Source organism: Aquarana catesbeiana, linkage group LG05 (assembly GCF_042186555.1).
Source record: "Aquarana catesbeiana isolate 2022-GZ linkage group LG05, ASM4218655v1, whole genome shotgun sequence".
Taxonomy (NCBI): Eukaryota; Metazoa; Chordata; class Amphibia; order Anura; family Ranidae; genus Aquarana; species Aquarana catesbeiana.
This window is the reverse complement of record NC_133328.1, coordinates 266383414-266409972: the sequence shown is the minus strand read 5'-3', so window position 1 is coordinate 266409972 and position 26559 is coordinate 266383414. Positions and strand designations below refer to the sequence as shown.

The 26559-nt window shown below is 44.4% G+C and overlaps 1 protein-coding gene across 2 annotated transcripts in view; it reads right to left on the bottom strand.

Moving 5' to 3' along the window:
- Nucleotides 1-26559, bottom strand: part of GALNT4 (polypeptide N-acetylgalactosaminyltransferase 4) — a 341135-nt gene that overhangs the window by 164268 nt on the left and 150308 nt on the right. For both annotated transcript variants that reach the window (XM_073630753.1, XM_073630754.1), the window contains exon 6: nt 14973-15090. In XM_073630753.1, coding sequence (XP_073486854.1) covers nt 14973-15090 — 118 coding nt within the window. The remainder of the gene's footprint in view (nt 1-14972; nt 15091-26559) is intronic.

Here is a 26559-nt window from a genome sequence, read left to right as displayed (position 1 = left end):
TAGAATATGTATCAGTATCACTCAAGATTCTAGTCATCTCTAAGTGATAATCGTTTTTATCCAAAACGACTATCCCACCTCCCTTATCAGCGGGTCGGATAACTAGGTCTTTCCGTTTGCACAATTTTTTAAGTCCAATTTTCAGGGTGGGGTTACTAAAGGACCTTTTAATAGGTAATTTGTCTAGATCCTGTAAAACAAGATCCCGGAAAACTTTAATGGAAGGGGCCGTGGGGCCAGGAGGATTAAAAAGGGAGGGGTTTGAGAGTCCCGAATGAACTATATGTGAATTAACCTCAGAATTCGGTCTCGTGGGATTAGAGATAATATATCTCTGTACATTTAATTTCCGTACATATTTTTGAATGTCTATGAAAGTACTGAATTTATTCAGTTTGTTAGGTGGGGCAAACTTCAGGCCCTTTTCTAGGACAAGAAGTTCTGCCTCTGATAAGTCCGCTTTACTAAGATTGAATATCCCACTCTCTTTTAAACCCGTTTTCTTTTGTAGGGCGCGCCTCCCCCCTCGGGTCCCCCGTTTCCGTCTATGGCTCGTTTGTGTCTCCCTGGTTCTTTGGGAAAATCCCCTTGATGGGTGGGGCCCGGTTGTTGTTGATTGTAATTAAAAGGTGATCTATTATAGTAATTAGAATCAGTCTCCCTATAGGGATGATAGGAGTTACGGTTCTCACGTGATCCGTCATCCCTTAGAGGGGAATATCTGTTAAAGGTGCGCACAGGTGTTCTCTGTGGGTAGAAATGTTCGTACTGTTCATTATATCTATCATGATGATTATCTCTTCTTGGTGTGAACCTCTGATAATCATAATTGGAGGATCCATCTCTCTGACCTCTACCTCTGCCTCTCCCTCCCCTATCTCTCCCTCTAGAGTTAGCTAGAGGTCCCCTCCGATGAGTTTTTGGAGTTTTGGGGGGGCGGGTTGGTGGTAATCAGTAGCCCTATAATCAACCCTACCCCGACTTTTAAGTGGAGGTGGTTGAGATTGGGAATATTGCTGATTGGGGATGTCCATCTGATATGAACTCTCGTCAGGAGCTGTAGGTACCTCATCCTTTGTTTGCCAGGAAAAAACGCAACCGCTCTTATAATCATTCACATCCCTGGTGTACTTTTTATATATATGGTGTGGATAAGTGTGGCGCTAAGAAACAAGAAAATATAAATGTACGTTAGTGAGCAAAGTCAGACAGAATATCCTCTGAAAGACGATATGCACAGTAAAGTGTCTTAATGAAATTTAATCATAGGTGAAATTGACAGCAATATATACCCTATACCTTTATTTATTTTACTACTCCTTCCCATTATTGGGATGTGTAGTAGCTGTAGGAGCTTTTTATATCCTATTCACATTTTTTTCACTTTTTCCTGCTAGTGTTAGCTAACAGCTTATATACGTCTCACTTGTGTATTTTTATCCAATCACTATAGGGTATATATTGCTGTCAATTTCACCTATGATTAAATTTCATTAAGACACTTTACTGTGCATATCGTAAAGGAAATCAAAAGAGAAATTGGTTTCCTTTAGATCTTCTTCTGAGTATGCCACACATTCAACTTCCCTTAGGAATCTCTTAGAAAAAGAAGAGAAGGATCAAAAGATTAAAAAACAAAAAAAGTACACCAGGGATGTGAATGATTATAAGAGCGGTTGCGTTTTTTCCTGGCAAACAAAGGATGAGGTACCTACCGCTCCTGACGAGAGTTCATATCAGATGGACATCCCCAATCAGCAATATTCCCAATCTCAACCACCTCCACTTAAAAGTGGATCAATCCCCCGGAGCTAGCCCTCTGGGTGAGGTACATAGACGACATCCTCCTCCTATGGAGGGGAAGTGTCGAGTCCTTGCATGTCTTTTTGCGTAGGCTTAACGATAATGACATTGGGATAGAGCTGAAGTACGAGGTCAGCCCTTCCGCTATTCACTTTTTAGATCTTGAAATACTAGTAGTTGATGACCATTTGGAAACCAAAACGTTTTTTAAACCCACCGACCAGAATGTAACATTCCGGTCGATAGTTGTCATCACTCCACCTGGCTGAAATCAGTACAACGTAGCCAGTTTACGCGGATTAGACGCAACTGTAGCAATCTCAATGATTATTTACACCAAACACAGATTTTGAAGTCTAGGTTTGTTAATAAAGGTTATGATTCGGTGGAAATTGATAAGGAAATTAGTAATATTGCTAAGGTTAGCAGAGAGTCTCTGTTGGTAGGAAAACCCAAAGGTGGCCCCGATAATAAACATAAGTGGTCCCTTGTGACAAATTTCTCTGTACAACACAGACAGATCAAGGAGATTTTATCGAGACACTGGAGGGTTCTTAAAAACGACCCAATATTAGGCCCTGTGCTTCCAGAACGAGGTGGTGTTATTTATAGAGGGGCCCCATCCATTAAAAGTCAAATTGCTCCCAACATCATCGACCCCCCTGCGATTCGTTCTTTCTTTCATAACATGAAAGGTTTTTTCCCTTGCAAACGGTGCAACGTTTGTATACATAATGTTTGTGGGCGGAGGAGAACGGAGACGTTCTTTTCCACCTCTACAGGGAAGGAATACCAGATAAAACATTTTTTGACATGCGAAACGAGATACGTGGTCTACTTGATCACGTGTCCTTACAAAAAACAGTACGTGGGTCGTACTATTCGTACATTTGCTGTAAGAGGTAATGAACATGTAGCCAACATCAAAAAGGGTCTTACAAATCACAGTGTTCCTAAACACTTTTTGCACTGCCATATTCAAAACCCAAATGGAACTCAGTTCCAAGTTATCGATAAATTCATCCCTCATTGGAGGGGCGAATCTTTGAAGAGGGGCGTGTCAAGACTAGAGACCTTTTGGATACACCAATTAAAATGCTACTCGCCATTTGGTCTCAATATTGATTGGGACATAAATGCCTTTATCAATCAGTCCTGATTTCGTTACCCCCCTTTGTCTCACTACCCCTTCCTTTTTTGTCTTTACGATCAGCTATTCATTGTTTATGTTGACTAGCCATTAGATGTTTCAACATTTGACATATCATCTACATTTAATTTATTGTCCCATACACTTATTACACCGGTGGGATGGTTTCCTGACTTCAATCTGGTTCACCATGTACCCAATGGTTATTCAATGAGCAGTTGTTCAATTCTTCATGCCTAGAATATTTATATCAATTTTACTTTATCCATGGTCCTTATGGTTTGTTTGCTATTTACTTTCAAGGACATTTAAGTTTATGTTTCTATCTCCCAATGCCCTTATCTTATATTGTAATTTTTCATTTATAGCTCTTTGTAATATTACTGCTATATTGGTGTTCATTGTTATCTATTAATGTGTTAAATCCATCATTGATCCCACTGTGTTGTGACACTATATTGTTTACATATTACCATGTATCATAAAATGTATATTTTTTTTCCTTGTTTAGCAAAGTTTGTGCCATGCCAGCCGCTATATACATATTGTTATGAGGTTTATCCCTCTACTATTTTTGGCTGGACCGCATTTGCGTTCCAAGCCTTTTATTTATTTCTATTCTCACGCACACGTGCCCCGTTATAGTGAGGCGTGGCCCGCATTTGCGCCTCACAGCCTTTGTTTTTGTCACTTCCGGCTGTCAGCCGAGTGACGTTTCACGCCCACCTGACCTGTTATAGTGAAGCGTGGCCCGCATTTGCGCCTCACAGCTTACATCGTCCTCGCCACTTCCGGCCGTCTGCCGGAGTGACGTCACACGCCCTCAGCGTGATCCCCGATTGGATATCGCACAATAGCCCCTCCTACGCCCGGGATTGGTCAGGGGGAGCGACGTATTTTCAATGGGCCTGTTAGTTGAAGGAACGGGGTCATCTGACCCTGACGCCGTCCACAGTCCATCCTGATTGGGTTATTCAGATTGAGGCTTGGTTAAGGGCCATTTGGAGAGTCATCTCGATTGGTTGACTGTGATTACTGACGCCATTTTCCGGCGACCCGGAAGTGGCGGCACTCATGGCATGAACAGCTGCTATTATTTGTGTATTACGAGTTCATGTATATATACAGGCATGAGTGGCAGACAGTCATATACCCCTGTTGATGTCCTATCAGACGAAACGCATTGGGTTTGTTATGCCTGTCTTGCCACCATTTGATCTAAGTGCTTTTTATACCATTTTATACCTGACTTTTATTTATGAGCCAGAGTGTATTTTTATTACTTTATTTTAAATAAAAGCTTTTGGATAAGCTGATTCACACCATGGGGAGCCTCCCTTTTTGATCTCTTTTCCCTTGAGGACTTTTACCTACTTCATGGAGTTCAATCTGTGGTGAGCAGCCCTTCACCTGCACCATCGAAGCCGAGAGTCAGTGAGACCAGAGAGTGTCGGTTGGTGAGTGCCTCAGTTCTCCTATCATCTTCAGTCGTTGGGGACAAAGAGCTGTTTCTCTTGCTTCATTGCAAGCCTGTCTGACTCCCAAGCCGCTGGCTGGGAGTCCACCACTGCTGGTAAGGGTACCTTTGCCTATCCCTTTCGCATATAAGCTGGAAACCCCATCCTGTGGAAGCCATTCCCAGATTTAAGGGACTCCTATTGCCTTTTCCGGTTGTTGTTGATCTTTTCAGCCTTTCTCCAGATGTACATCCATTGTTTTCTGGACTTTTAGTTATATCAACAACTTATGAGTTTATGTCTGATATTCTGGCATTAGCCCACATGTTCCCAGCTCACAATTTTAATATTTTTAGTTCCACTTTCTCACCATCTGTTTTGACAACACATTTGGGGGTAATATAGTTTAGTGACGTCTTAGAAATTTGATATCAATTTTTGCTTTACCTTTATTTATTTTACTACTCCTTCCCATTATTGGGATGTGTAGTAGCTGTAGGAGCTTTTTATATCCTATTCACATTTTTTTCACTTTTTCCTGCTAGTGTTAGCTAACAGCTTATATACGTCTCACTTGTGTATTTTTATCCAATCACTATAGGGTATATATTGCTGTCAATTTAATCTATGATTAAATTTCATTAAGACACTTTACTGTGCATATCATCTTTCAGAGGATATTCTGTCTGACTTTGCTCACTAACGTACATTTATATTTTCTTGTTTCTTAGTGCCACACTTATCCACACCATATGGTGCAGGATTACCTAGGGGCAAGATCAGACTTGGACACACCTTTCCCACCGAAAATCCTCTGGGTTACTGGGTCTTGAGGATGGATCACTGGCCAGAGCTTGCACAGTATGCAATTGAGCTACTGGCCTGTCCTGCATCCAGCGTTCTTTCGGAACGCACATTCAGTGCTGCTGGAGGCTTTGTAATCGATCACAGGGTTTTTTTTTTTTTAATGTGAGATTCCTTCAAGACTGCCTATGCTGATGCTGAGTGACTATCCTGTTATGCTGAGTCACAATTCTCTTCCTCCTCAATTTTCATGCTTGTAAGAACATTTTTGGTTCTGGGAACCGCCACCAGTGGTCAAGGCCCAATTTTTCTGCCCCTGTTTAACAGGAGCGTGTAATTACAATGTTTGATGCAATACTTTGCAGCAGGGCTCATTCCTGCGCTCCAACTATAGTAACTGTGAGGGGTTGCAGTGTTGTGGCTCCAGTGCCTAAGGCCCAATTTTTCTGCCTCTGTTCAACAGGGACATGTATTTACAATTCTTGATCTAATATTTCACAGCAGGGCCCATTCCTGCGCCCACCAAGAGTAACTGTGAGGGCTTACAGTGTTGTGGCAACACCACCACCACCAAAGGCCCAATTTTTCTGCCCCTGTTCAACAGGGACATGTAATTACAATTCTTGATATACTATTTAACAGCAGTTCCCGTTCCAGCGCCCACCAAGAGTAACTGTGAGGACTTACAGTGTTATGGCACCAGCACCACCAAAACCAAAGGCCTAATTTTTCTACCACTGTTCAACAATGGCATGTAATTACAATTCTTGATCGAATATTTCACAGCACGGCTCGTTCCTGCGCCCACCAAGAGTAACTGTGAAGACTTACAGTGTTGTGGCAACACCAACACCTAAGGCCCCAATTTCTGCATAGTACATAGGGCAGGCCCCTACTTTCAAACGTCCAACTTACAAACGACTCCAACTTGCAAACGGAAGGAGACAACAGGAAGTGAGATGAAATCTACCCCTAGGAAGGGAAATTCTCTCCTGTAAGAATTAATATGGGAAAAACTTGTCTCCTCTTCACTGATGCTTTATCACCAATCCTTGTTTCACTAAAAACCCCAAATTTTCAAAAAACATTTGTCATTGGGACAGAAAGTGAGTTGAAATCTTCTGAAGAGGTGCACAGACAGCAAAACAATTGTTACGGGGTGATAACCCTTCCCTATGTTTTCCAAAAAGCTTAAAAATAGATTTTTTTGGCTGGAGCTACACTTTAAAAATGTACCCGTTCAAAATTACAAACAGATTCTACTTAACAACAAAGCTACAGTCCCTGTCTTGTTTGCGCCGCCTGTATACTGCTGTTCAGAGTATATAGGGTCTGGGGGCCCCACGCCTTTCCTTTTTTTAATTTGGGTGCGGGGTTCCCCTTAATATCCATACAAGACCCAAAGGGCCTGGTAATGGACTGGGGGGTGGGGGGTACCCATGCCATTTGTCTCACTGATTTTCATCCATATTGCCGGGACCCGACATTACATTAAAGCCGCAAGCAGTTTTAAATTACTTTTATTCCTTTAAAAATGTCATTTTGTGCAGGGACTAAGCACGGGAAACACGTGCCACTTTACAGGCATACTATAGACACCCCCCAGGTACGATATTTAAAGGAATATTTCACTTTTTTTTTTTTTCACTTTAAGCATCATTAAAATCACTGGTCCCAAAAAAACGACCATTTTTAAAACTTTTTCTTGCATTGATAAATGTCCCCTGGGGCAAGACCCGGGTCCCCAAGCCTTTAAAATTAGCACTTTTGATTTCGAACGTTAGAGTCCCATAGACTTTAATGGGGTTCAAAAGTTTGCGCAAACTTTCGTTCCGTTCGCAGGTTCTGGTGCGAACCGAACCAGGGGTGTTCGGCTCATCCCTACTCAGGAGGGCTCCCTGCTGCAGAGTGGCTCTGGAGAGGTCCAGAAGTATTTTAATTGTAGCTCCGTCAAAGTTAACGTCCCCGTGCTTTACGGAGAATGAGTTCCTTATGGGTATATCGGTGGAGCCGGCAAAGTACATCTAGGGGGCGATCGGGGTCTGAGGTTTTGGGACCAAGGGTTCTGTGGACTCGGTCCAACTCCAGAGGGGGATGCAACCCCCAGAATATCACGGAAGATGGCCACCACTGTCTGCCAGATACTCCGCGCCAGTGGCTTCCGGGAGTTCCCACAGCCGCAGATTATTGCGCCGGCTGCGGTCCTCCATATCTTCTAAATGGAGCTGTAGGTCCACAGCCGTGGCAGCCTGAGTTACCTGGGTACGCTCCAGAGCTGTCACACGGTGTTCAAGGGACGTAAGAGAAGCCTCTCCAGTCTCCACTCGTATGGAGAGTGATTGTACTTCTGCCCTTACTTCCTGTATGTCGCGTCCATGGGGCCTCCTCAATGCAGATTACTGGAGCCTCGATGTCTGCTTTTGTAGGTAAAGCCTACAACATGGAGTGGAGGTCCTCTGGTAGGCTGCTCGTCTGTTGGGATGGTCCTGCCATGTCCGATCGGAAGGTGGCCAGAGTCCCTTGAGATAAGTCCTGCTCGGCGGACGGTGGTAGGGAGGTGAGTATAGAGGAAGCGTTGCCGTTCTCCATGTAATGGGCACATGGGGACTCTGTAATGGCACCCAAAAAGGCGTGTTGCGGGTCCCGAAAGAATCTCTGGATACCACTTCTTAAGGTGAGCGGGCGGTTTCTGCGCGATGATGACCTGGTTCTGGGTCTTTTGTTGGTTAGCATGCCGTTATAGCTGTGCTCATTAGTCGTCTAATTGCCAAGGTTGAGCCGGGGAAGCCATGAGCACATAGAGAAGACTCGTCCATTGCTAAGCTACGCCCCGCACCATCCTTTTGTATTTTAGTGTGTCAAGGCAGGTTTACTGCAGTATATGAAGTGCGTGAGTGCACTTTTATGGCAGTATATTAAAATGCCTTAGTGCACTTTTACTGCTCTTTACTGAAATGCGTTAGTGCACTCTTTTACTGCCAGTATAATGAAGTGCAATTTTACTGCAGTATATCTGGTGTGTTAGTGCAGTTTTGAAGTGAAGTGCGTCTGTGTAGTGAGTCCTCAAATAAAATTTCACCAAACACCCCTTTCCATTGATTAATGTGCATCCAGTTACACATTTCCTGTCTCCATTACATTTCGGCATGCAGAGGAGGTGGTGGACTGGCTTACTAAACCATATTTATCCTCCTCATCCACTATCACCCAGACTACTGTGCAGCCCACCGCAGCTGCCAGAGCCGCTTATTATGCCTCCATGTCCAGAGCAACTCCTGCCATAGCCCCAGCATCATGGAGGAGTCAGCTGAGTTATTTGAACACAGTGTTAGCCACTTGCACCTTGATGATGCGCAGGCATTACTTGATTTTGATGTCGGTTCTGAGGTTGAGGAGAGGGGAGAACACTGGTAAACAAATTGACAGTCATGTTCCCCCAGCCGCAGCGAATTGCCAAGTTGGCTCCAGTGATGAGGATGACGACAATGAGGTCACTGAAGCGACCCAGATAGAGCAGAGGAGGAAAGTGAGGGTGAGGCACAACTCCAAAGAGACAGCATGGAAGAGTAAAGAGCAGCCACCCTATTCAATCACACTGTGAAGCTCTGATCTCCCGGCCAACTTCCCACAGCTAAGCTGCCTGGGCCTTTAGCGCATGTGCAACTGATCACACTGTTGGAGTTTGTAAACTTTGCCTCAAGCAGATCAAGTGTGGCAAAGACACCAGCCATTTGGGTACCACATGCTTGACAACTCATTTAATCTCCCACTACTCAGCCCATTGGCAAGAGCACCTAAAAGCACAAACGGGATGCAACTCTGCTCCTTCTCACCTTTCAGGTCTACCCCGCTATAGCTCATGACTTGTCAGCAGCTTCTACTAACAGGGAGGATGGAATAGTGGAGGGTGTCACAAGTTCTTGCAGCACCTCTGCCAGCAGCACACCACCAGCTGTATAGCAGGCAAATTTCTCTGCCCCAATTGTTGCAACGAAAAAAAAAAATGCCTGGCACATGTTCCCCATATGGTGGTGCTGCGTTTCTTAACTAGATACCCAGGGGTTGGAAGATCTGTTAAAGCAGGCCAGAAAAGTATGTAGCCTTTTCAGGCAGTCATACACAGCCAATGCTCAGTTGGCTGAAATTCATTGGGAATTCCACCTGCCCATAAACCGCCTCATTTGTGACATGCCTACCACGTGGAATTCAACTTTGGCAATACTGCAGCGGCTGCATACACAGAGGGCCACCAACAAGCACCTGTGTGAGTATGGCACAACAAGAGACTCAGGGGGCTCAGGTTTTTTTTTCCCCACACCTATGGCTGCTGATAAAGGATACATGCACTGTGCTGTCACTTTTTGAAGAGGCAACAAGGATGGTGAGCCGTGACAATGCATGTATCAATGACACAATCCCCTTTGTTTTCCTGCTGGAGCAGTCTCTGCGTGGCATTATGGATAGGGCACTCGAGGAAGGGGAGGACACCATTCTTGCAATGCCACAGAACACACAAGAGGAGATGCTAGGGATCTGCCCTGTGAGCAGGGACAGAGTCGGGGGAGCAGCTGCTCTCATGCATGGCTCCAGATCGTGATGGGGCTCAGGTAAGTATGGGGTGGGATGTAATTTCTTTTTCAGGTGGAAAGTCTCTCTCAAGTGGCTGTTTAGCAGAATAGGGAAACATAATTTATTCAACAACATGCTACATGCAGTATTATCTGAACTCCACCTATAGAGGAAAAAGTTATGTCCCTAAAATGAAGTAAATTCCTGAGCATTTTATTTTATATGAATATCTCCATTCAGAATATTCAATGCATGTTTGTTTCCTCTACTTTCTTTTGTGATCAGTATCAAATGGCAAGTCTAAGTAGTGCCAAATGACTGCTTACCCCCCCCCCCCCCCGTCCCTGTGTAGTCCAGTAAAGTCATGCCTTGTGTGCAGAAGCCTTGATTACCCCCAGAATAGCTTGATTCAAAATTATGATATTGTAAAGCAGCACAGGGAACAAAGTGTCACTTATACTATTTGAAATTAATACTTTTTTTTTGTTTTTTTAAGCTTTGTGTTCAGTCTTCACTTTTTAGTTAAAACATTTGCAGCAGTAAGGAATAACACAATCTGATTAGTTGATTATACCACCACTTATGTATGACAAACAATGCTATTTGACTTAGAACAACTGCGTGCATACATTTCATTTGAAGTTGTTCAGATATTTCCTGTATTGTTTAAGGCAAAAATGACATTCTTTACCAGCCTTGCATAGGTAAACAAGTTTCTTTTATAAGGTATTTAAATCATAAACAAATACCCTGTTAATATTTAAGACCTCCTAAGTCTATTTAGCATCATTAGATACGTCTTGTATTGTTTATGGCCAAACTGCATTTTTTTTACCGCACTTAAATAGAAAACACCTTTGAAATGCTTTTTTACATAAACAAGATCATCAACATTTAAAATCACCTTATGAATATTTAAGACCTCTTCAAGTCTATTTACCATATTTTAATTAACCACCTGCCAACCGCCCACAGTACCTTTACTGCGGGCATTCAGAACAGGCAGGCTGGATCACATACCTGGACATCATCCAGCCTGCTAGGGGTTAGGGGATTGCGGATTACCGTATGTAAAAAAATAAATACAAAAAATGTAATTTCTTCATTTAAAAAAAAAATTGTGACAAAAAGTCCTGGCAGAAATGAAATAGGTCAAAAGTACATCAGAATTGATACATTTATAAATGAATCAATTAATAAACACTTACTGGGATTTTTTTTTTTTTACCAAAAACATGTAGCAGAATACATTTTGGCCTAAATTTTTGAAGAAATTGGATTTTATTGAATATTGTTTTTTGTTTTTATTGCGATATGAATGAAAAGACAATAAAGAAAAAACAAAAAAAAACAAAAAAAAAAAAAAAGAAGAAGAAGTGGTGATCAAATGACACCAAAGGAAAGCTCTATTTGTGAAAAAGAAAAAAAAAAGTTTAAGTACAGTATTGCATGACGGTGCAATTGCCAGTTAAAGTATTCCCAGTGCTAAATAGCAAAAAATGCCCTAGTCATGAAGGGGGTAAAACCTTCCAGAGCTGAAGTGGTTAACCAACCAGTATATTTATAAACAACCAGATTTGAAATGCCCATGACTTTTCAAGTCTAAATTAGACAACCTGCATTTTGCAACGCTTGCAGATTTGTAAATAACCCACTTTGAAATGCCCCCACATATGTTTAATTAGACAATCTGCATTTTATATTCATAAACCGGTTGGCCCACGAATACAAAATGTAAGGTATAGTAAAGAGTCTTTACTTTGTCATCATATTGCTGGATTCAATAAGCATGACTCGCTGGAAGAACCAAGTTGCTCCAGAAATTTATTTGGATTGGAGGAGTTTGCGTTCCATACCTGTTGGCGCACTCCTGTTTCCACAACAAGACTAAGGCTACTTTCACACTGAGGGGCTTTACAAGCGCTACAGCGCTAAAAATAGCGCCTGTAAAGAGCCTCTCCTGTGTCTCCAGTTTGAAAGCCCGAGGGCTTTTACACTGGAGTGGTGCGCTTGCAGGACAGTCAAAAAAGTCCTGCAAGCCGCATCTTTGCAGCACTGTAGGAGCGGTGTATACACTGCTCCTAAAGCGACCCTACCCATTGAAAACAATGGGGCGGCGCCGCCAAACCGTTTTAACCCTTTTTCGGCTGCTAGCGGGGGTTAAAAACGCCCGCTAGCGGCCGAATAGCCCGCTAAAAAGACGGTAAAGTGGCGCTAAAAATAGCGCCGCTTTACCGCTGGCGCCTGCCCACCCCAGTGTGAAAGTAGCCTAATAATCATAATAAATATTAGTCCTCATTCATTATATACAACAGTATGGAGCGTTGCACTGTCTAAGGCCCCTTTCCATACTGAGGTGCTTCTAAACTGCCAGTAAAACACTGAGCGCTTTTGAAGAGCTTTTCAGCCTCTTATGAAGAGCTTTCTATTAATTTCAATGGAGAGGGGTGTTTTTTGCACCACCCTGCCAGCGAACAGCCCCATTGTGAAAGAATTCATTTCGTGAGGTTTTCGTGAGCTTCTCATGCCTTTTTTTTTTTTAGCTTGAAAGTGCCTGAAAAGCACCTCAGTGTGAAAGGGGTCTTAAGCTCTGCTGCTCATCACTGCCCAATTACACAGCTATCCTGTGCTGTTCGGTAGCTGAGAACGGCATCACGATTATCACTTGGCTGGCCGCTTGCTTCTAAGGAAGGTGAAGCTATTAAGCTGCCTCTGCTTATATGAATACAGAGCATCCCTAGAATCCCTATAGATTTATGCACTTCTGTTGTGCTGGAACTGCACATAGGAAGAATAAAAAATATCCATTTAGCATAAATGATTCCATTCTGCCAAAAACCCCTATGAAATTCCTAAGGACATCAGTTAACATCAACCAGTTTCTATGATCACTGGATGTGTCCTGCCCCACTGCCTCTTGCCCTGTATTACTAGTCGATAAGGCTGCCAAAGACAGTGATGGGCCTCCAGTAAGGTGCACAAGGAGGTGGGCCAGAGGCAGCTACCAAGAAAAATTGTTTGTGTTTCCATAGCAGAGATCTCAGAGTTTTTGTGGCGCTTGAGTATGAAAACAATGGATCAAAGCTGATGTCCAGGCACCTAAAAGTGGCCCCTATTGAATAATTTATTAGGCAAACACACTTGCTTTTCCACTTGACCTCCAGAAGATTTATTCCCCTTCGTGACCAGGCCATTTTTTGCGACACGGCACTGCGTTACTTTAACTGACAATTGTGCGGTTGTGCAAAACTGTATAAAGATAAACATTAATGCAGCGTACACACAAGAGGACTTTACGGCAGACTTTGTCCGGCGTACTTTTCGACGGACTTTCCGAATGAACGGACTTGCCTACACATGATCAACCAAAGTCCGATGGATTCGTACGGGATTACGTACGACCGGACTAAAACAAGGAAGTTCATAGCCAGTAGCCAATAGCTGCCCTAGCGTCGGTTTTTGTCCGTCGGACTAGCATACAGATGAGCGGACTTTTCGACCGGACTCGAGTCAGTCGGACAGATTTGAAACATGTTTCATTTCTAGGTCCGTCAAACTTTTGAGAAAAAAAAGTCCGCTGGAGCCCACACACGATCGAATTGTCCGACGGACTCAGGTTCGCCGGATCAAGTATGCCGCAAAGTCCGGTCGTGTGTACGCGGCATAATTCATTTTTTCCCAACAAATAGAGCTCTCTTTTGGTGGTATTTGATCACTGTTTTTCTTCCGCTATAACAAAAAAAGACTGACAATGTTGAATTTTTTATAATATATATATATATATATATAAAAAATAATATAATAATAATATAATTTTTTTTTTACTTTCTGCTATAAATCCAATAAAAAGATTTAGAAATCCAAATCTCTTCATAAATTTTAGGCCAATATGTATTCCGCTACATTTTTTTGCAGAAAATAAGCGTATATTGATTGTTTTACGTGAACGATATAGAGTCTACAAACTATGAGATATATTTAGGGAATTTAATTAATCAATTTTTTATACTAGTAATGGCTGCGATATTGCAACGGACAATTGGCCACTGACACTTGACACAGAAACCAGTGACACTAATAAAGTGATCAGTACTAAAAATATGCACTGTACTAATGACACTGACTGGGAAGGGGTTAAAAATCTAGGGCGATCAACGGGTTAACTGTGTGTATAGCTAGTGTTTTAGTGTAAACAGTGTGGTGCTTTCACTAGGCCAAGATGGATTCTAGTGCCTTTGCAGGCAAACAGAATCCATTCCTTCCCCCCGTCAGAATGTCGATCTGCCTCGTTTACGTAGACAGATCGTTCTGTGTGCATTACAGACGATCGGTGGGTGCCAGAGGACATCGAGTGCCCGGCACCTGCAGATCTGCTTCTGCTGTAAATATTCACAGCAGGAGTGGCTCGCTGATGCATGCCCACCTCCTGCATGTGGAAGTGCAGAATCACGTAGATATAGCAGTAAAATCTCTATTTGTGGACAGGAAGTGGTTAAAGTTGCTTTAACCCTTTCGCTGCTGACAGTGGGGGGGTTTTACACATATTGCTGGTGGCTGCCGCCAACGGGATTGTGTGTAAATCTAACATGCCGACTTCTGGCTGTCAGATGAAAACATTCTAATGCCTTCAGTGGCACTGGATTGCTTTCAAACACCCCTGGTAATAAGAGAACCTGTCACCAAAAGTCTTTTTTGTCCCATATGCAGTGAAAAAAAACAAAAAAAAGTTCTAATTGCAAAAAGTTACACCCAGCGTATAAAATCACCCCTGAAAAAAATTTACCACTTACACATACTGTATATATGCACGTCCGAATGTAAATCTTTGTGTCGGGGCGCCTACGCATTCAAAAAGTTGATTGCGGTACACGTTACATATTGCCACGCACATGAGAGTGAGAGCAAATCTTCTAGCACCACACCTCCTCTAATGATAAACTGATTACCTACAGGGGGATTTTAAAGTGTCGCCTATAGAAACACAAACTGGGCACACACAAATTTAAGGTTTAACATGTTCGGTATCTATTTACCATACTTGTTGCAGCCAAGTATTTTTTTTTTTTAGTCGCCTGCTTTCTGGGGGGGATTCCCTATCCCATTTATGTGTGGAGAAATCTCTAGAAAAAGTACACAGGAGTTAAAAACTTTGCATAGTAAATAGTCATTACAATTTCATGTATACTCACTCTAAATGAAAGTTCCAAGTTTTCTCCTCCCCAAACTTCCATCCCCATGTCATAAGTTCCAAGGTATTCAAAATATTTCTTACTTACTGCAAACAATCCACCGGCCATGGTAGGAGATCTAGAATGAAATAGTTAATTTTACAGTAAATATCAGAAGCATGTTTAAAAATAAGATTTCAATATTAACATTTAACCACTTGCTTTCTGGGCACTTAAACCCCCCTCCTGCCCAGACCAATTTTTAGCTTTCAGCGCTTTCACACTTTGACAATTGCGCGGTCATGCTACACTGTACTCAAATGAAATTGTTATCATTTTCACACAAATTGAGCTTTATTTTGGTGGTATTTAATCACCACTGGGGTTTTTTTATGTTTTTGATAAACAAAAAAGACAGAAATTAAAAAAAAAAGAAAAAGTTTCATAGTTTGTTATTAAATTTTGCATGGGTAATTTTTCTCCTTCATTGATATTCGCTGATGGAGGCTACACTGATGGGCACAGATAAGGCAGCACTGATGGATGTCACTGGTAGGTGGTATTGATAGGCAGCACTGGTGATGAGGCACTGATTGGTGACATTTATCGGTGACACTGTGGGCACTAAGGGGCACTGGTAGGTGGCACAGAAGCCTCTGCAGAGGCTCTCCGCGATCGAGACTGATGTCCCTCTCACAGCCGCCAGTGATCAGCTTTTTTTTCCCTTCTCATGCTACCAGTGTGAGGAGAAAAAATAGCCGATTACCGGCTCTGTTTACGTCACATGATCAGCTGTCATTGGCTGACAGCTGATCACGTGGTAATGGGTCGGGATCGACCCCTTACACCGGTCTGTGATCAGCTGAGTCACAGACTCGCTGATCACAGAATGCGCTGCGCGCGTCCTGCAGCGGGCGCGCAGGCCGCTCGAGCACGGGAGGACGTCCATAAACGCCCTTCCAGCAAATTAGGTCTGCGCTGTAGCTGTCTTTCGGCTATAGCGCGGAGGGGAAGTGGTTAAGCTGCAATACACAATGGGGTAAATTCAGTAACGTTTACCACATGCGATAAGGGTATCAGGTTACTCATTTGCATAAATTATTGCATGCAGTAAATTAACCCAAAAAAAATAACGAATATGCGGTATTTCCTGAAAAAAAATGTGGCAGTAAATACCGCATAAAAAGCAGTATTCACAAATGGACCAGAGCGTTAAAAAGCATGCGATAATTACCGCTAGGCTGTTTTTTGACAAATGGCTTTTTGCTAAGCAACGGGCCGGGAAGCCAGCCGCCGCGTCCTTAACAACCGACTCATCAGCTGCGACCATTAACCACCGGGCGAATTCCAGCACTCCTCTCCTACATGTAAATATATATATATATATATTAACAGAGACCCTAGGGAATAAAATGGCGGTCATTGCAACTTTTTTGTATAATGTGAAAGATGATGTTACGCCGAGTAAATAGATACCTCACATGTCACGCTTTAAAATTGTGCACACTTGTGATATGGCGCCAAACTTCAGTACTTAAAAATCTTCATAGGCAACGCTTGGAAGAATATATAATACCTCTAGCGGGATTTTTAAGGCAATGAATACAAAAAATATTTATAAAATTAATTTATTTAATATTATTCAACATTAAAAATATATAAATTTTTTAAAGTTTTTTCACAAATAATCATGTGGATCAGTAGACATAGAATAAAGAGTAAAATAATTTCCAAAGCATGTAGCAATTCTACAAGTACATCCAATACAGAAATGAATATAGGGAATTACATATGAAAAATAACTTGAGGAGGAATGTGATGTATCACACTACCCAGTGTAGTCACCCTAGATGGCCACCCTGGTATAAGGTAGTGGAATTCCAACGCGTTTCAACGTTTAAATCTTAAAGATACAAGTCTTCTTCAGGGAAAATACATCACAGTCTAAAAAATCAGAAAACAAAACTATTATGAACTGTACATGTAAATACCATACATATCCCCTGCAAAGGTTGTATTCTCTTGTGACTTACGCTCTCCCAAGACAAATCGGTAGGGGGCTATATGCCAGAGACCGGGAACATCCCACATCAGAAAAGCCTGGACTGTCCTAACACTCTACAAGGCGGCTGGATATAATAGACGATCCAAAAGTTCGGCGTCCTTAGCCTCAAAGAAAAAGTTTTGATGGCTATCTGTGATGGGGCAAAATAATAGAAATGAGTGATAAGTGTGGACAAGCCCCACAATGAGTCTCATGTGGGGAGAGGTACCCCCTTAGTCCTAAGTATGGGAGTGGGAAGTCCCAAGTATGCAGGGTAAAACGTACTTACTTTAGAATGAATAGCTGGTCACTGAGTGAGGAACCGGGGGGAGTTTCCGTGGTGCCCGAGGTTTGAGGTCTGCCCCATGTACCTGGATGAATGTCCAGGGAAGAATGGCGCCATTTGCCGTCTTTGGCGTCCTATTTGTGGTGTGAGCCGGTTGGTGGGCGGAGACCCGACGCCGCGCTGGCCAATGGCACGGCTTGTGGGGGTCGTTGCTGTCAGGAGCACTCAGCGTAAGGACGCCGAATGCTACCTAGGCAACCAGCTCCGCTAAGTGGGTCTGCGCATGCGCGACGTATCGGCGCGCCTTACGCAAGGCTGGGAAGGTCAGGGATGATGCTGTGAGCACCAGCGGCCATCTTAAAGATGGGCTGTGCCCACACTGGAACAAAGTACCGCTGCAGCTAGAGGCTCGGGAGTAGAGCTGCATCAAAAGTGGATGCAGCCAATCCAAAAGATCCCCTAATGGTTCCCCAGTGGCATGTCCCCCCATGGTCAGATGGACAGCAGGGAACACTCTGCTACATGCGGATAGTTTCCATCCTGAGCCATTGAAGAGATCTATTCCTTTTAGTCAATTTCTAAGACTCAAGAGAAATTGCAGTACATACGAAAACTTCCAGCAAGAATCCAACAAACTGACTGCCAGACTAAGAGAGAGAGGATACACCAAAACAGCTCTCAAAAAAGCGTTCAATCGTGTTAAGAACATGGACAGACGAAATCTAATCTTTAAAAAGAAAAACTTGATGAAGGAAGATAATTCAACTAGAATCATTATGAAATTTTCCAACGAACATCAACAAATAAGAAAAATCATTTCCAAACACTGGTCCATTCTTACAGAAGATCCCATCTTAAGTGGTCTGGTCACCCCTAGACCTCAAATTACCTACACAAAATCAGGTTCGATAGGAAATATGCTCACTCAGAGCGAGTACAAAGGAAGTGCAAGAACGGACCCCTGCAAAATCTGGGGCACCTATCCCTGTGGAGCATGTGCCCAGTGTGGAGTTATAGGTAGGAGAACCATAATTACATTACCAAATGGGGAGAACTTCCAATTACGACACTTCGCGAATTGCAAAACGCGGGGAGTCGTCTATCTGATGCAATGTCAGTGCGGGGCTTTCTATGTGGGGAAAACCCGACAGGAACTCGCTAAGAGGGTTGAGAAGCATATCCATAGCATGAGTATTGGCAACCTATACTTGCCACTGGGCAGGCATGTAGCAAAACAGCATGGGTATAGGATGCCTAAGGTCAACTTTACTGTGATAGATAGACTACATATACCCACCAGGGGGGGTGACTGGAACAAGGCCCTGCTCCAGCGCGAGATGCGCTGGATCAGGCGCCTTAGGGCCACCACTCCCCCAGGACTTAACAAGACAGAGAGCTATAGGCCCTTCTTAGAGGGCTTTAGATCAGGTAAAACCGACTAGGGGCATGCCCTCCCCTCTACGCTACGTACATTTAATTGAAATCATTTATCCCTTTACCTTCGTCTCCTTTCTCCCTTGGACTCCATAATTCCCCACCCCCCCACATTTTCTTTCTCTCCCCCCTTCCCTCTCCCCCCTTTATTACATCCTTGACCCCTGAGATAGTGTTCGGACATTATCTGAAGATTGTTTAGCCTTTTGGGGGTTTCCAATTTATTCTATAAATGTCAGCCTTGCATAGTTCACTAAGTTGACGAATTTAATGTAGCTGGGTTGGGGCTTGTATATATCACAACCCCCACCCAGTGGAACTACTTGTCTATCAATGTATTGTCTATATAATTTCTACTATGTTTATGTATTTGACCTTACTGTTCTACCATGATTTCCACCCACTATCACTGCAATGATTTTTTGTCTATCTCCTGTGATGAGTCGCTCCTATGGGCGCTGCCCCCGGGGGGGCTGGATGTGCGGAGACCTAGGACCCATCACCTACCTCTCAGATACACCTGAGCAGTCCTATACCTACCCGACACAGGGGGGGCCCCACCGCTTTAGGTAGCTATGGGGCCTTTTTGCCCTGCCATGCATATTTGCCAGGCGGGAATCCCTGTGTCGGTGGTTATCAGTCCTCCCTTTCCTCTCCAGAACAAGTTTTTTGGGGGGGAACCTTTGTGGTATCTATCTCTAAGCCTTTGAGGGATCCATTTTTTCAGTATCTTTATTATTATTCTTACCCTCATATACTTTCCCTCTTCCCCTTCCCCCCCCACCGGCTCTCTCCCACCCGGTCCATCTGACCATGGGGGGACATGCCACTGGGGAACCATTAGGGGATCTTTTGGATTGGCTGCATCCACTTTTGATGCAGCTCTACTCCCGAGCCTCTAGCTGCAGCGGTACTTTGTTCCAGTGTGGGCACAGCCCGTCTTTAAGATGGCCGCTGGTGCTCACAGCATCATCCCTGACCTTCCCAGCCTTGCGTAAGGCGCGCCGATACGTCGCGCATGCGCAGACCCACTTAGCGGAGCTGGTTGCCTAGGTAGCATTCGGCGTCCTTACGCTGAGTGCTCCTGACAGCAACGACCCCCACAAGCCGTGCCATTGGCCAGCGCGGCGTCGGGTCTCCGCCCACCAACCGGCTCACACCACAAATAGGACGCCAAAGACGGCAAATGGCGCCATTCTTCCCTGGACATTCATCCAGGTACATGGGGCAGACCTCAAACCTCGGGCACCACGGAAACTCCCCCCGGTTCCTCACTCAGTGACCAGCTATTCATTCTAAAGTAAGTACGTTTTACCCCGCATACTTGGGACTTCCCACTCCCATACTTAGGACTAAGGGGGTACCTCTCCCCACATGAGACTCATTGTGGGGCTTGTCCACACTTATCACTCATTTCTATTATTTTGCCCCATCACAGATAGCCATCAAAACTTTTTCTTTGAGGCTAAGGACGCCGAACTTTTGGATCGTCTATTATATCCAGCCGCCTTGTAGAGTGTTAGGACAGTCCAGGCTTTTCTGATGTGGGATGTTCCCGGTCTCTGGCATATAGCCCCCTACCGATTTGTCTTGGGAGAGCGTAAGTCACAAGAGAATACAACCTTTGCAGGGGATATGTATGGTATTTACATGTACAGTTCATAATAGTTTTGTTTTCTGATTTTTTAGACTGTGATGTATTTTCCCTGAAGAAGACTTGTATCTTTAAGATTTAAACGTTGAAACGCGTTGGAATTCCACTACCTTATACCAGGGTGGCCATCTAGGGTGACTACACTGGGTAGTGTGATACATTACATTCCTCCTCAAGTTATTTTTCATATGTAATTCCCTATATTCATTTCTGTATTGGATGTACTTGTAGAATTGCTACATGCTTTGGAAATTATTTTACTCTTTATTCTATGTCTACTGATCCACATGATTATTTGTGAAAAAACTTTAAAAAATTTATATATTTTTAATGTTGAATAATATTAAATAAATTAATTTTATAAATATTTTTTGTATTCATTGCCTTAAAAATCCCGCTAGAGGTATTATATATTCTTCCATAGATTCACATGGGATGATGGCAATGACACATCCATACCACCAAGGTCATACTTACCCCATAGGCAACGCTTTAGGCCTCATATGCTCATGGGCGTTTTAAAAAACAAGCTGTAAAGCTAGTACTGACTCCAGAAAAAAAGCAGCGTTAAAAACGCAATTCTATCCGCGTTTTGCATTGGCGTCAATGCGCATTTAGCCGCGTTTCTCGGTCTCTATTCAAAATCAATGGTTCCCTATGGGAGCCCGTTGATTTGAATAGAAGTCACACCGGAAGTTGGATCAAGATTATCCGACTTGCGGTGCAACTTGTGTGCTGAGAATCTTGAAGGGGAATCCCACCAAAATGTAAAATAATTTTTTTGCCTGAGGTGGTTCCCAACCCCCCCCCCCAAGATCCATACCAGACCCTTATCCGAGCACGCAGCCTAGAAGGTCAGGAAAGGACGAGCGAGTGCACCCCCCTCCTGGACCATACCAGGCCACATGTCCTCAATATGGGGGGGTGGGTGCTTCGGGGCAGGGAGGGGGGGGGCCCTGCACCCCCCACCCCAAAGCACCTTGTCCCCATGTTGCAGAGGACAAGGTCCTCTTCCCGACAACCCTTGTCATTGGTCGTCAGGGTCTGCGAGCTTGGGCTTATCAGAATCTGGAAGCCCCCTTGTTAACAGATCCCGGCCCCCCCCACCCTAGGTGAATGAGTAAGGGGTACATTGTACCCCTACCCATTCACCTAGAAAAAAAAAAGTGTCAAATAAACACACTACACAGGTCTTTTCCCTCTTCTGGCGACATCTTCTCTCTCTTTTGCTGGGTGTTCTCCCACTGTTGTACTTCCGATGTTGACTCAACGCGATCTCCCGATGTAATGCTGGGTCCGCAGTGTGCAATGACTTATATTGGCAAGGGGCGGGGCCACCCGATGACATAATTTAGAGTCCACACCCCTTGTGACGTCATTGCCCCATCATGCCCCAGGCGGTGACGTCACAAGGGGCGTGGCCTTTAAGTTACATCATCAGGTGGCCCCGTCCCATGCCAATATAAGTCATTGCACACGGCGGACCCAGCTTTACACCAGGAGATCGCGTTGGGTCAACATCGGAAGAACAGAGGGAGAACACCCAGCAAAAGAGCAAGAAGACAGCAGAGAGAGAAGACAGCAGAGAGGAGAAGAACCAGAGAGGGGAGAAGGCCTGCCAGAGGGGGAAGACGTCGCCAGAAGAGGGAGAAGAGCTGAAGCTGCCTTTATAAAATACTTTAAAAACCTGTGTAGTGTGTTTATTTGACACTTTTTTTTTTTTTTAGGTGAATGGGTAGGGGTACGATGTACCCCATACTCATTCACCTAGGGTTAAAGGGGGCTTCCAGATTCCGATAAGCCCACGCCCGCAGACCCTGACAACCAATGGCAAAGGTTGTCAGGAAGAGGCCCTTGTCCTCATCAACATGGGGACAAGGTGCTTTGGGGTGGAGGGACAAGGTGCTTTGGGGTGGGGGGTGCAGGGCCCCCTGCCCCAAAGCACCCACCCCCCCATGTCAAGGGCATGTGGCCTGGTATGGTCCGGTCGCCTCCCCCCTTTCCTGACCTTTCAGGCTGCGCGCTCGGATAAGGGTCTGGTATGGATCTTTGGGGGACCCCCATAACATTTTTTGGGCGTGGGGGGTTCCCCTTAAGATCCATACCAGACCGAAGGGTCTGGTATCGTCTTGGGGGGGAACTCACGCAATTATTTTTACATTTTGGCGGGGTTCCCTTTCAAGATTCTCAGCACAAAAGTCGCACCGCAAGTCTGATCATCTTGATCCAACTTCTGGTGTGACTTTTAGTCAAATCAATGGGCTCCCACAGGAAACCATTGATTTTGAATAGAGGCAGAGAAATGCCGGACAAGGCTTAATGCTGTGTATACAGCGTTAAGCCTTATTAAATCGCGTTTAACACCTTTTACCGACTTCTGGCGTTTTTACAGCTCTAGCGCTGGCACCTCAGAATGCACTGGTCCTAGTTTTTTTTTTTTTTTAGCTTAAAAACGCCTATGCCACTTACATCTCCTAAATGCCTTGGTGAGTATAAGGCCATAGGCTAACATGAAGAGGCGTTTTTAAGCTGTGAAAATTTTTTGTACAGGTTACATTTTTAGAGTTAGAGAGGAGGTCTAGTGCTATAATTGTTGCTCTCGCTCTAACGTTTGCGGCGATACTCACATGTGTGGTTTGAACATTGTTTACATATGCGGGGGCGATCTACGTATGCGTTCGCTTCTGTGTGCGAGCTCGCGGGGAGGGGGGGGGGGGGGGCACTTAAAATTTAATTTTTTTGTTTTTTTACACTTTCCCTTTAAAAACTAAATTTTTGACAATTTTTATTCCTATTACAAGGAATGTAAACATCCCTTGTAATAGGTATGGTGCATGATCGGTCCTCTTTCTGGAGAGATGTGGGGTACAAGACCCCACATCTCTCCTCTAGGCTGGAAAGCATCAGAGCAAAAAAAAAAAAAAAAAAAAAAAAAAAAAAAAAGAAAAGAACTATCTGACATTTTCCTGCCATGTCCCCGACATTGTTTACTTACGCCGGCCCAGGACATGACGTCACAACGTTGTGCCCGGGCCTCCGAGAGTCGTAGAGATTGCCAGGAACCATCAATGATCGACCAATGATCGAATGAAGGCATCGTTCAGATATCACCACTGAAAGACCAGAACGTCATATGACGGCCAGTGGTCAGCAAGTGGTTAATAAGGTATGAAATAAAAAATAAAAAAAAAAGCAGCATGGGGTCCCCCCGATGCATACCAGGCATGTGGCAGGTCAGGAAAGAGGGAAAGAGGGGGGTTGGCACGAGCAAACCCCCCCCAGAACCATACCAGGCCACATGCCCTCAACATGGGGGGGGGGGTGCTTCGGGGCACCCCAAAGCACCTTGCCCCCATGTTGATGGGAACAAGGGCCTCATCCTCACAACCATACCCGGTGGTTGTGGGGGTCTGCGGGCAGGGAACTAAATGGAATCCGGAAGCCCCCTTAAAGAAGGGGGCCCCTAGATCCCGTCCCCCCCCCATGTGAATGAGTATCGGGTACATCATACCCCTACCCATTCACCAAAAAAATGTCACAAGGTAATAGAAAACACAGTTTTACAATTCTTTTATTAAAAAAAAAAAAAATAGTGTCCCACAATGTAAATCTACCGTCAATCACGCCGCCCGCCCCTTGTGACATCACGGACCGCTGCATGCTGGGCCAGTGACGTAGCCAGGTGGCTCTGCCCCTTATCTATATAGAAAATATCAGACGGCGGAGCCTACAGTAGGCAGCCAGCTAGCCTCCACTGATGGCGGCAGCGTTTTTTTTTTTCCAGGTCTGGCGGGCGGCGTGACGGTGGATTTTTGATTTTTTTAAATAAGAGAATTGTCAAAAACTGTCTGTTTTATTACCTTGTGACACTTTTTTGGTGAATGGGTAGGGGTATGATGTACCCGATACTCATTCACATGGGGGGTGGGATCTGGGGGCCTTCTTCTGAAAAGGGGGCTTCCAGATTCCAATTAGCCCTCCGTCTGCAAACCCCCACAACCACCGGGCACAGTTGTGGGGATAAGGCCCTTTTCTTCATCAACAAGGGGACAAGGTTCTTTGGGGTGGGGGTGGGGGGGGGGCAGAGCCTCCTGCCCCAAAGCACCCCTCCCATGTTCAGGGAATGTGGCCTGCTATGGTTCAGGAGGAGGGGAGGGGCGCTTTTCCTGTCCTGCCGGTCTGCATGCCTGGATAAGGGCCTGGTATGGACTGGGGGGAGGGACACCACGCCTTTTTTTTTTTCATACTTTTTAAATTGTCGGCTTGTTTTTTTTACAGCTGACGAGTAATTGGCTGTTAAGGATGTGGCGGACAGCTGCGGTATTCAACTACAAATTCTTAGGGAATTGAACACTTGTACAATTATTACCATAAGATTAGTCGTTATTTAACTCTTAGTGAATGGACCCTTATGGCTCTTAGGTAGGGGTCGTTTTCCAATTAGTCTGAAGATGTGAGCTCCACTTTATTAAACATAAAATGATTTGGACTATAACAATTAGAGTGTGTGCGCATATGGACATAATCTCCAAACTTTAGGCCAGGGGTGCCCAACCGCCGGCCTGCGGTGCCCCCCCCGATATGGCAGCCACCTCCTGCTCTGGGATGGCTGGACGGCAAGCCCAGATCGCAGGTTCCTGACCTGCCATCCCCGAGCATCAGTGTGAAGAATGGAGCCAGCGCTAGAGGAAGCAGAGATGATGCTTCCTGTATAGTGCCGACTCCTGTCACAGTTAAAGTGATACCAAATGTACTCCGCCTGTGACAGAAGCGATACAGGAAGCATCGGCTCTGCTCTCTACTGCAGCCGCATGCTTCCTGCAGCGCTGTGTTCTGTCACACTAATGCTCGGGATGGTGGGTTGGGAACCAGACAGCAATACCCACCAACATTACCAACCAGCAGTACCTGCCCTGGAGGACAACCAGCAGCAGCCACCAGTCATACCCGCCTGGGGGACAGCATCAGCCAGCAATACCTGCAGGAACTCTGAGGAAGAAGTGAAGATTGAGGTCAGTTGAGGTTTAGGTAAACCGCAGTGCATCAGTGTGAAAGCAGCCTTAGACCCCCATACACACTATTAGATTTTCTGCAGATTTTTGCAGGCCCATGCACTACATAGTTTTGGTAAATCTGAAGACAAAATCTGCAGAAAATCTAAGTGTGTATGGGGTCTAAGGCCCCTTTCACGTGATCGGTCCGATCGGGTCTACCTGTATTTTTAAGGTGGACCCAATTGGACCCTCCATTCACCTCTATAGAGTGGCTGACGTAAACGGACTTGCATCGTTTACACCCACCTATCTCCAATCCGATCCACTTAAAAAAAAAGCAGAAGTGATCTGTCCCCTTCTCTCTGGGCAGATTGGATCAGAAGGCCCATAGAGCACCCCTGCCTTAGGCTGACCAAATGGATCAGTCACAATCCATTTTTCCAGCCGTTCTCGTTTATTAACATGAAAAAAAGATCAGCACAAATGCATCTGCAAAGGTGAGAAAAAAAACATGCAGTAATCTATTGGAGCCGCCATTTTCCAAAAATAAAATGTGGAAGCCAGATTTTCTGCCCAGTTTTCTATGGCTCTAGTTCAAGTGCCAGTTTTGTTAGAACTTCAGTCATTGCTTAGACTTGCATAGGCTGAAGTAAAAAAAAAAACGTACAAATGGATACAAAAATGACCTAGTATACAAAAAATGCAAATATACAAATCAAACACCACCACAATACTCTCACGGGAGGACTTTTAATCTTTAAGGCCTCGTGCACACTGGCATACAAAATGTTGCTTACACAGGCCTTTGGAGTTTTTTCTTCAGCTGGTATAAGCAACTCTATGTTAGCCAATTTGTTCATGCACAATTGGGCATTTATATATTATGCATATTTGCAGTGGAGAGTTTCCAGACTAAAAAAAAAAAAAAAAAAAAAACATCACAAGCGTGTTTTTGATAGGAGTTTTCAGTCAGAAAAACACTTTACACACATAAATGTGCATGGATGTGCCTAACTGCATAAATGCGGAATTTAGGAGCAGAGGGGAAAGTTTTGGAAAAAAGCTTATAAAAAGCAAATGCCCATAAACACTCAAACACCTGTGCAATATGAGCCACTATGGAGTGTGGAGTGTTTTCTACCGCTGTCTTCTGCCAGAGGTTCTGCCATTTTTTTCAGCCGCCTAGTGTGCATGTG